Here is a 10,516-nt window from a genome sequence, read left to right as displayed (position 1 = left end):
GGCGGGAGGAGACCAAGACCCGGACTCTGTGGGGAGAGAAGGAAAGGCTCTTCCTCGGTCCTCAGGGCCTAGAATCAAGTGAAGATCAAGAAGCAGAGCCTGGCCAGCGCGCTCATTGGTTGGGCATCGACCTATGAACCAGGAGGTCACAGTTCTATTCCCGGGTTGCGGGCTCGAGGCAGCCAATCAATAATTCTCTCTCATTGACATTTCCATCTCTCTCTCCCAACCCCCTTCCTCTCTGAAATTAATAAAAATATATATTTTTAAAAAGAGGTAACAAATTTTCAATTTATTGCATAACAATGACATCATAGCTTTTGTTATTGGTGGCAGCTGGTTGGGGGAGCGAGAAAATGCTCTTAGGGGATCCTGCTGGGGCCTTTACCCTCCCACTTCAGCCAGAGGTCATGGGAGTGGGAGTCAAGATCCAACTCTGTACTCTTAGTTTACTAGCACCTAGCACATACTCCACCCCCAAGCCTACCTCACCCTTGGACCAGCCATTGATGCTTGATGCTTGGGCCCCTCCTCCTCTTGGGGGTTAGGGGTGGGAGCAGGGCCAAGCCTCGAGAAAGAAAAGGAGCTTAAGGTGGGGAGTCCTACTGAATGTCTAACAAGGGTCAAAGGAACACAAAATTCCCTGTCTTAAGATCGTACACTTGTGGCCTCAGTTGCCCTTGAGAGTGTACTAGTTACACCCATTCAGATACCTGTGGGGTTTAAGCACTTCCCACAGCTGTGTCTCCCTGTAGGAAGGTGCGATGGGAGGTCTGGAATGCTTCTCTGCCTTGGTGACTTTTTGGTTGAGGGTTTGGGAGAGGGTTGCTGTTGCAGGTTTGGATTTGAGGTGATAATGTAGAGTGGACCAAGAACTCCCAGCATTAGGCCCGAAGATGCCCACATTGCAGCGGAGGGGGGATGGGAAGCTGGCAAGAACAGTGCAGGATACTGGCATTTCTTTGTTCTGGTAGAGCAGCAGAGAGGAAATGATCTATTCCAGGATGTGGGGAGAGTATAAGCCCCCTGCCTCCCTGAGCCTGACAGGCCTTCCTCTGCCAGCCCCGTTGCTGAGTCAGCTTTGGGAGCCAGGAAGCAGAAATCTGGAGGATTCAACCCAGTTTGGTTTGCTAGTGTCCCTCAGTCTGTCCTGAGATCCTGGGGCTTCCCTTCTGTCCAGAAGGAGTGAGGTGCTGTGAGAAATGGCTTGGCCAGTGGAACTGTCCAAGTCCCATAGCCTGGCTGGCTGGTAGGTGGCAGGAGGCCAAGAGGAGGAGCCAGGTCAGGACATCCCGGGACAGCATGTCTGCTTCTAGCTTCTAGGACAGTGTGTACACACACACATATCACATATGCATATGCGAAGACACACTAGTGCAGCAGAAAGGGATCATGTGACCCTGCTCTTTGGAATCAGAGAGGAGAGAGAAGACTTACTAGGTACCTTTCCCAGCCTAGTGGATTGCTGGTCTCAATGGCTGCTCCCCACCAAGCCCCTTGCTCAATATCAGGCAGAAGAGAAAGTGGCAGGATGGCAGGGCTCCAGAAATGCAGCAGCCCAGGGCTGACTCTCCTTCAGAGCCCCTTGTTGTAGTAGACGACTTCGATGCTGGGGTTTTGCTGACGGATCTGAGCGCTCAGCTCTGGCTCCAGCCTGCTCACATGTATGGAGCTGCAACAGAACAGCACAGCCAGGCTGAGTGTCCCCTCAACCCCACCCCCCTCAGGCTAAGGGATCACCATCCCTCCTCTTTCCAAGCTGAAGAATCTCCATCAGAGGGCAGAAGGCCCAGATCACTGCCATTTCCCCTCCCCCAGAATAAGCTGAGGGACTGCCAGGCCTCTTCCTGGAACACGATGAAGGACCCTAAGGTCAGCTGGTTCCAGAGATATGGAGACCATACAGAGCCCCCAGCCAAGCCCAGGGTGGGGGGGAGCACTTACCTTCTCTGGGGGAACAGGGCGCAGCACAGGGGGGTGGCAAATACCAGGCTGGGGAGAAGAGTGTTGGAAAGGTTTGTGAAGCTTTGACCTCAGGGTGTTCCCTCCCTGCACCCCACCCCGTTTAGGGACCCTGCCCCTAGGGGTGGTGACTGATTAAAGCCAACACTGACATTAGGTTCTGGCTGAGGAAAGAACCCAGAGTTCCACAGCCAGAGAGCGAGAATCAGAAATTCGATGGGCATGAAACTCCTGGATGATACCAACATGTATATTCTCATGGTTTCCTCTCAGAGAGGAAGACTGGAACCCCTTCAACTGAACTCCTGACCTTCAAGGACAGGGATCAACCCCTCACACACACAGGATGCCCTATGGGTGTCCAACACCCCTACCTTCTTACTGTATGAATGAATGATCTACACTAATAAAAGAGAAAAATGGTAATTGGCGTATGGCGATACCGTTTTCATTGGCTAATCAGGGCTATATGCAAATTAACTGCCAACTAAGATTGGCAGTTAACTGCCAACAAGATGGCGGCTAATTTGCATATGTAGGCACAATGCAGGGAGGCGAAAGGGAAAGCAGGAAGAAGCCCCCTGCCACTGACAGTGATCTGAAACCCAGGGGGGAGCTAAGAGCTGGGGGGCAGGGCAAAGGCGGCCCTGGGGCCGCCTTTGCCCTGCCCCCCAGCCATGATCCGAGAATCAGGCGCCTTTGCCGCCCTGGCCAGTGATAGCAGGAAGTAGGGGTGGAGCCAGCGATGGGAGCTGGGCACGGTCGAAGCTGGCAGTCCCAGGAGCTAGGGGTCCCTTGCCTGGGCCTAAAGCGAAGCCCATGATTGCGGTGCCCCCCGCTGCCACTGCAGGTCCCCGCTGCCCGGGCCGGACGCCTAGGCCAGAGGCGTTAGGCCTGGGCAGGGGCGGAGCCTGCAACCGCGGGGAGCTGGGGGTCCCCTGCCCAGGCCTGACACCTCTGCCAGAGGCCTCAGGCCTGGTCAAGGGGCCGATCCGGTGATTGGTGATCGGAGGGTGATGAGGATCAACTCCTCTGGCCGAGGCGTCAGGCCTGGGCGGGGGGCGGAGCCGGGGATTGGGGGGATATGATGGTCCCCTTGCCCAGGCCTGAAGCCTGGGTCAGAGGCGTCAGGCTTGGGCGGGGGGTGGAGCAAGCGATCAGAGGGAAATGGGGGTCCCCTGCCCAGGCATGATTCCTGGGCCAGAGGCCTCAGGCCTGGGCGGGGGCCAGAGCCAGTGATCGGGGGGAGATGGGGGTCCCCTATCCAAGCCTGACACCTCTGGCAGAGGCATCAGGCCTGGGCAAGGGGCCGATCAGGCGATCGGAGGGTGATGGGGGTCAACGCCTGAGGGCTCCCAGTATGTGAGAGGGGGCAGGCTGGGCTGAGGGACACTCTCCGCCCCCCCCCCCCCACCACCCAGTGCACGAATTTCGTGCACCGGGCCCCTAGTGTATATATAAGCATCTTAAAAGCAATAAATACCCACCCACATCCACCATGGAAAGGGCACTCCCACACCCCTAGCTAACTCCCTGAGCACTTACCAGAAGCCCACCAGCCCCACCTGCAGGGGCGCCCCCAGCCAGGGCCTGCGCTGTGGGAGAGAGACAATGGAATGACATGAGTCCCCTGCCCGCGCTGCCCCCACCCCATTTCACTCACCATGGCTCTACCCCTTCAGCCCTGCCTTTCAGCCACTGATACATGGTCTTTTTCTTTCTCCCAAACGTATAACAGGGTTGGGACCTTTAGATCACCACCTTCCACTCCAGCCAGGCCTATTTGCTGACACCCCTCCTAGTGTCCCCTCACCCACTCTGGCCTCAGAATTAGATCCCATGGTACTCCCGGCCCCTCTTTCTCTTCCCTCACTTCCTCCAGGAGCTGCCATCTTTAGGTAGCCTCCTCTGACCCTCCACTCATTTCCTCCCATCTCAGTGGCACGAATTTGTCCCTTTTCAAACATCTCCTCCTCTGCACACTCTTCTCCATTGGCTCCAGCCACATGGACCCCATCCTGCTACTCCAATGTGCATAGTTGGTGTTCAGTAAATATTTGTGAAAGAATGATCCACTGGATGAGCTGGAGCGTGTGTTCCTGTGCCTTGCTTCCCTGTCCTGTTTGTGCGTGTGCATGTCCCACTGTTGTCATTATGCGACAGTGTGAGTGTGACAGCAAGTGTGACTATGATAGCCCATCCTTGGTGTGTCAGAGGCTCTGAGTGACACCAGTTTCCTCCCGGATAGAAACCATTTCCCTCCTTCCCTTATCTTCTCCTCCTGTTCACTCAATGTTTCTTCACTCCAGCCAATCCAATCTGTTCTTGCTGAATGAATGAGGGTGGAGGAGGCAGCACAAGGGTGGGGCAAACAGGTGGCAAGTCTTACTCAGGTCAGGCTGGAGAGGGGGTTAGGGATTGGTCACTTCTGCTCCCCCTCACCACTACTTCCAGGACAGGAGAGGTGAGAGTGACCTACCTTCAGGAAGTCTTTCTTCTCCAAAGTGTTCATGATCACAGGGGGAATGGCTGAGGGGAGAGCAGGGCAGGGAGGGAAAGAGTAAGTAAAGCGGCAGAAGGGACCCTAAGAAAGGGGGATCCCCCTTCACAGTTCTTCCCACTACCACCAGGAATCCTCAAAACCCGGGAAGAACTACACCCCCTTTCTCCCAGGGCCTCCCGTGCCCCACCCAGCCACCTCTGCCTCACCCATGGCAGGAATCGCCATGCCGATTCTCGATATCACCACCTGGAATATTCCCTGTTTGGCCGCAGTCGCTGACTGGCCAAGCTTCTGGCCTGCCTCATCAGTCACAGGGATGCCCACCTGCAGCTCCCTGAGAAGGGAAGGGGTGAGGGTCAGATCACAGGCCCCAAGTCCCTCCCACAATGTCCTCATGGGCAGCTATTCCCAGGGCCCCCTCAGACATCCTAGATTGAAAGGCTGGTTCTCTCCTCCCAGATCCTGGGGTCAGACTGAGACTAGGCCCAGCAGCTCATGCTCAGGGAGAGGACAGTCCCCACTCAGGCTGGTGTGCACCACTAGATGGTGTGCCCACACCCACGCTGGGCGTGACAGGCCAGGTGTCGGCGCCACTCACCTCTGCCTCATCAGAGGGATGTTGATGCAATTTGCAGCTGCCACAGCTGCAAAGGGCACAAATCTGCCAATCAGGGGGGGCAGGTGCTGGGGGAGGAAAGATGCCAGTTAGTGGCCCCAAGGGCCATGTGGTGGTGAGGAACTCTGGGAAGAGATACATGAAGCCTGTCAGGTGGTGTAGAAGGGTGATGGGGAAGGAGGTGGATAAAGGATGATTGGGGACCAGTGGAATGGGGGGTCATTTACCTTGGTGAGGGATTTGAGTCCCAGGGCCGTGGCCACAGCCCCGGTGGTGGCACTCACGTAAGCTGTTCCCAGCTGCCTGTGGGTGGAAAAGCCAGGACATAAGAGGGGAGGTGAACAGTCCAGCATGTGGTTTTTCCTTCAGGGACATGCCAAATCCTCAACCCATGAGGCGTGGGAAGGTGGTCTCGTTGCAGAGAAATGCCTCTCGTGCTCCAGTGTCGCCCCAACCCCTCCCCTTGAAGAAGAGTGGGCCCCCCCAAAGCATACACAGGAGGACCTCATGTCCTCAGGCCAGGAAAGTGGGAAGGAGGGCAGGCGGAGAGAAGGCCACGGAGACGCTGGCTGCACAGGCCCTTGGTGAACAGGATCAAACAGGGGACAGCAACGGTGGGCGGGGAGAAGAGTCCCCAGGTACGGACGAGTTCTCACCCCACAGTGATGGGAGCGTCGCCACTGCGGTTGGAGTAGTTAACGATGGCATTGAAGGACTGATTCACCCACTGCCAGAACACCACGGTTGGGGTCTTCCTGAGGGAACAAAGACACTTACTTCTCGCCCCTCTATTGGGTCCCTCCTCCTTGGACCCTGATCGTGAAACCCCAAAGGTTATTCCTAAACCTTCAGGAGGGAGCCAGTTGATAAGTCTAAATCCTGCTCTGGTGACCCCTCCCCACTTATACAAACACACCTACTGTCTCTGGGGTGGGAGGGCCCTGGGGCTGAGTTCTGAGGAGTGGGACAGGATCTCCATATTCTAACACAAGCTGTCACCCACCTCCTATTTTCTGCCCACAGGGACCCAGAGAGGAAACACCTAGTCATGAAGCTACGCTCTAGCTGGGACAGAGTGCTCAGCGGGGGAACCCACAGCACTGGACCTACCTATAGAAGGTGAGCATGCAGCCAGTGATGGTCATGTTCATGGGCACCTGGGCTGACATACGGCCAATCAGGATCACCTTCTCCCCCGTGTCAGGATGGAAGGCAGAGTCGTACACATACTTGGCCCTCCACAGCTGGTCTTCGGTCAGCCCTGGAATCACCACGCCGGCCCTGCAAAGGTTATCAGGGGACATACAGGCCACTCTAGGGGGCAGACATGCCCTCCCCAGCCCGCCTGGCTCAGGGGGAGACATTGGTCCCCAATCTCGGAATAAAGGAGCTCCTGGTGTGCAGAAGAGAATCTAATCTTCCTGAAGTGGGGAGCTCCTATTCCTTTTTCCCTCCTAGCCACACAAAGAGGGCTGCCCTGTGTTTCTGCCCAAATACTGGTGGTTTCCAATGGGTCAAAAATGGCTACAGGGATTGCAAGGGCTTTTCCTCCTGGAGACAAAGGGGATCCCTCCTACCTCCTTGGGACTCAACTTGGAGCCCCTCTGTTCTTGCAGAGGGTGGCCCAGCAGTGGGATGGGTCCCTGTAGAGGTTTATGAGACATAAATATCAAGGCCACTTCCTCAACCCAAACACCCTAAAATCTTTTGGGTTAAAGCTCTGTGCCATAGTTGTAGGTGATTCCAGCAGATAGGGACAGGGAGTGAGGGCTGGGACAGGTGCAAAGGGTTCTGTATTAGCGGCAGGGAATGAGACCTGGGGTATAGGATCAGGTGGGGAAGGGGGTCACCTGTAGTTCTGCACGATGTTCCGGGAAGCTTCCAGCTGTGCCCCAGACAGCAGCAGATTTCGGGGGTCGGTAACAGTGAAGAAGTGCCGGGCTCTGCCCAGGAAAGTGCTTTGATCCCAGCGAGGTTCCTGGATGTTGATATCTAAGGGCAACTCACCCATTTTCTGCAGGGCAGGGAGAAGGGTCAGAGGACTCCAAGGAGAAGGTCCCAGGGCTCCACCTGGGGGAGCCCTTGGTGGCCCTGCCCTGGTCTCTGGGCCTATCGCCTATCCCTTCTGGAGCTCAAGGTGACTCCAGATCTGTAAGCAACAGTGGGGGGAGGAGCTGTTTTCTAAGCAATGTCCTGGCCCAGGGACCTACCACCACTGGAGGAGGCTGAGGGTGGAGGGAGGTGGGTGGGGACAGAACCAGGAAAACAGATTTTGTGCTCTGGCCTAGTGCAGATTTTCATGAGTGAGAATTTACATGTGTGTGGTTGATGCATGAACAACAACTAATCCCATGCAGCTACTCTTGTGCTCTGTTTGCGCAAAAGTGCATATTATATGCATCCCACATTTAAGTTCATGTCAGCTTCAGGCCCCAGCTGCCCTGAGACCTGGATACAAACTCCCAAGGCTACTTGGGAAGATAGCACAAGCCAGCCCACACCCCAGACCCAGATTGGACGAGAGTGGGAGCTCATTGGCCATCCTAGGGCTTATCTATCCTAGATCTCAAACAGGAACTCTGATGCCAGCTGGGTGTGTGTGTGTGTGTGTGTGTGTGTGTAACCCACACTGAATGGCCCAAGGCTCTCCTTGTTCCCCAGCTGGGCAGGGCTGGCACAGAAAGCCACCCCCTCTCTCCCAGAGCCACCTGCCTCCAGAAAGAGGTGAGATTCTGAAAGTGCCCCCTCCACCCAGCACTGAGAGGAAAGCCTGAACCAGCCATCTGGCTGCATTTGGGCAAAACCCTGCGGAATGACTAATCCTCATTAACCACACTTCCTCCCCCACAGGCAGACACACCCTCCCCTCTCACACACTCACACTCACATACCCACACACAAAGACACCATCATACTTGCCCTACGCTGACACACAAACAGGGTGGACACACCCTGCATGCACTGGCCCACAAAGACCGTTAATTGCACGACTCCCCCCCCCCCCCCGCGCCACACACACACACACACACACACAAACACACACACCTACAGCCCATATCCATCAGTTGCAGACACTTGAATGTGTAGCCACACAGAGCCACACCCTGACATTTTCCTCCCAATTAACCTCTCCTCGTGCCCCAGGGGCTGTCCTACAGACTCATAGCCTGAATCCGGAAAGCACAGGCCTTCATCTCCTGCTCCCAACCTCCAACCCCCTACTCGCCAGACCCCAAAACCCTGCCCGAACACTCACAGTTTCCTGGGCTCCTGGCCTCTGCAGCTCTCCGCGCTTCACCCCCGCCTTCCCACCCATCACGTGTAACGTCACGCGTGACGCTAACCATCAGGAGGGGCGGGGGCTACCCCCGGCGCGTCCGCCCTGCGTGCCCAGGGATTGGCAGAACCTGAGAGCAGTGGGTGTCATTTGGGGCGACGCCCCCAGACTGGGCCACCGGGATCCGGCCCCACGCTACCTCCCAGAGCCAATCCGGGCTCCGGGATCGGTTCTGGCCCCGTCCGCCGCCAGAAAGAGGAAGGGAGGAGCCGTGGGCGCTTGCAATCCACTGGCTGGCCTCGGGGGGGCTCCTGGCCTCGGCCGCAAGGGGTCTAGACGTCCAGGACGAACCCTTGCCGGGCGCAGGCGGGCGGCGTGGAGCGGCCGTCCTCTGATGGTGCGCCCGGAGGGGCTCGGGTTACCTCCCGGTCTGTTTACTGGTTGGCAGCCTTGGCAGTGGCTTCAGCCTCCTCGGCCTCCTGTGCTGCTCCTTCCTCGCAGCACCTCGGCATCCGCACCCCTCACAGTCCTGTTCCGTTCGTGCCCGTGCCCCTCTTCGCACCCAGTCCATCCCCATCCCCATCCCCATCCTTGTTCTCCGCTGTGACACCCAGCCTCACTAGGTCCCCGGTTTCCTTATGCCCCCAATCCCTATCCCTGGGCCTTCGCCACAGACCTTAGCCCTGGGTGGGAAGGGACAGAGTCTCAAGGTTCTATCTGCATCACGCAAGCGGATCAGAAAGGTTCTTCCTCCCCCTAGAGTCCTGGAACCAGCTGCCGCTCCCTGCGACCTTGCCATAGCTGGGTGGCCAGGGAGACACTTCTGGCATAGAAGGAGGATGCGTGTGAAGAAAGCAGCTCTCAGCCACACACACACACACACACACACAACTCACCCAGTCACAGTACAGAGCCCCACCCCCAGGCTCCAGTCCACTCCTGCCCACCGCGGCTCACGCCCCGCTCTGCCCAGGTGACGTTCCCTCCCTGAGGCCGCGGGGCTGACCGCAGAGGGCTGGCAATTCCTTGAGCCCTGGTAGCTGGCACGGCCTGGAGAGGTCAAGGTCCTGGGCTCCCCTGTGCTGAACCGTTAGTGGAGCCGACCCACGCCCTGAGTTCGCGGTCGAGGTGGGCATCCGAACTCCAACGCGAGTGGCTGGAGCCCAGCAGCCCAGCCCAGGAGAAAAACGGCTGTCCTGGATGCCTGAGAGGTGGCGGGAGGAGTGACTGGCGGCCTCCCCAGCCAATGGGAGCGCGGGACTGCTCAGGCCCGCCCCGCTCCTGCAGCCTCGGCGAGACGTGGGCGGGGTCCCGCGCTGCTGCAGTCGCTCGCGCCCGCGGGCGGGCGAGGCCGGCGGCCGCGCACACACTAGCAGGTGAGGGGCTCCGGGGGCTGAGACCGAGAGGTGGGGGCGCCAGGAGGACCGATGCGGGGGTGGTGCGCTGAGATCTGCTCTGGGGGACTTGGCCCCGGGTTCGCGGGGGATGTTGTGGGGCTCTCGCCAGCAGGTCCTCTACAAAGCCTGGGAGAGGGCCATGCAACTTCTTAAGACGGGAGAGGAGGGGGACAGAGGGGACAGCACCCTGAGCCTGGGGGTCTCTGGGCCGGGAGATCTCTGCGGTCTTTGGCTGCAGCTGTCCCAGGTCCTGAAGCCCAGCCCTTGAGACCTGAGCACCAAATACTGGCTGACCCCCTACTCCCATACACAAGAGAGGTGTGCAACAAACTGCCCTGGCCCCAATTTCTCTCACACGCGTGAAGCCCCACGGCCTGCCACAACCCCATCTCCTCCACTCTCAACCTCCTATGAGGATAGAGACTGAGTAAGTAGATGACTCAGCTGAGAGCAGGAATGAGGGGTGAAGGAGAGGTTCCCACCCGCCTGGTGTGAATAGCTCCAAAAAGTCCATGGTGGTGCCTGGACTGGGCAGTTCTCTGGCCTAAGGCATGGGAGGGCAGGATGCTCAAACCAGGGGGAGGGGTGGAAATTCTGGGGGGCAGCACTCACACCCCTCCTCCAATCCCTCCCTCTCCCTGCGCAGGCCTAGTGCACACTCCAGAGCAGCAGCGGAGGTGAGGGCTCCGGTTCACTGGGAACCCAGTCCTGCCCAGAAGGCTCATGGAGCCCGGAGCACGCAGAGCCCTCCTCCCGAGGGC

General features: G+C 57.9%; 1 protein-coding gene across 1 annotated transcript; it reads right to left on the bottom strand.

The window, feature by feature from the left end:
- Positions 1-263: 263 nt before the first annotated feature.
- SFXN3 (sideroflexin 3) lies at positions 264-8,534 on the bottom strand. Its single transcript, XM_081104618.1, has 11 exons — positions 8,338-8,534; positions 6,932-7,095; positions 6,192-6,362; positions 5,738-5,836; positions 5,309-5,384; positions 5,064-5,149; positions 4,672-4,799; positions 4,442-4,491; positions 3,508-3,557; positions 1,945-1,992; positions 264-1,672 (listed from the first exon to the last, which is right to left on the bottom strand). The coding sequence occupies exons 1-11, from the start codon at positions 8,395-8,397 to the stop codon at positions 1,576-1,578; spliced, it is 1,029 nt and encodes a 342-aa protein (XP_080960744.1). The 5' UTR covers positions 8,398-8,534; the 3' UTR covers positions 264-1,575.
- Between the last annotated feature and the right edge of the window lie 1,982 nt (positions 8,535-10,516).

Source organism: Myotis nattereri, assembly GCF_964212035.1.
Source record: "Myotis nattereri genome assembly, chromosome: 13".
Taxonomy (NCBI): Eukaryota; Metazoa; Chordata; class Mammalia; order Chiroptera; family Vespertilionidae; genus Myotis; species Myotis nattereri.
The sequence above is the reverse complement of the archived record's forward strand: the minus strand, read 5'-3'. Positions and strand labels throughout refer to the sequence as shown.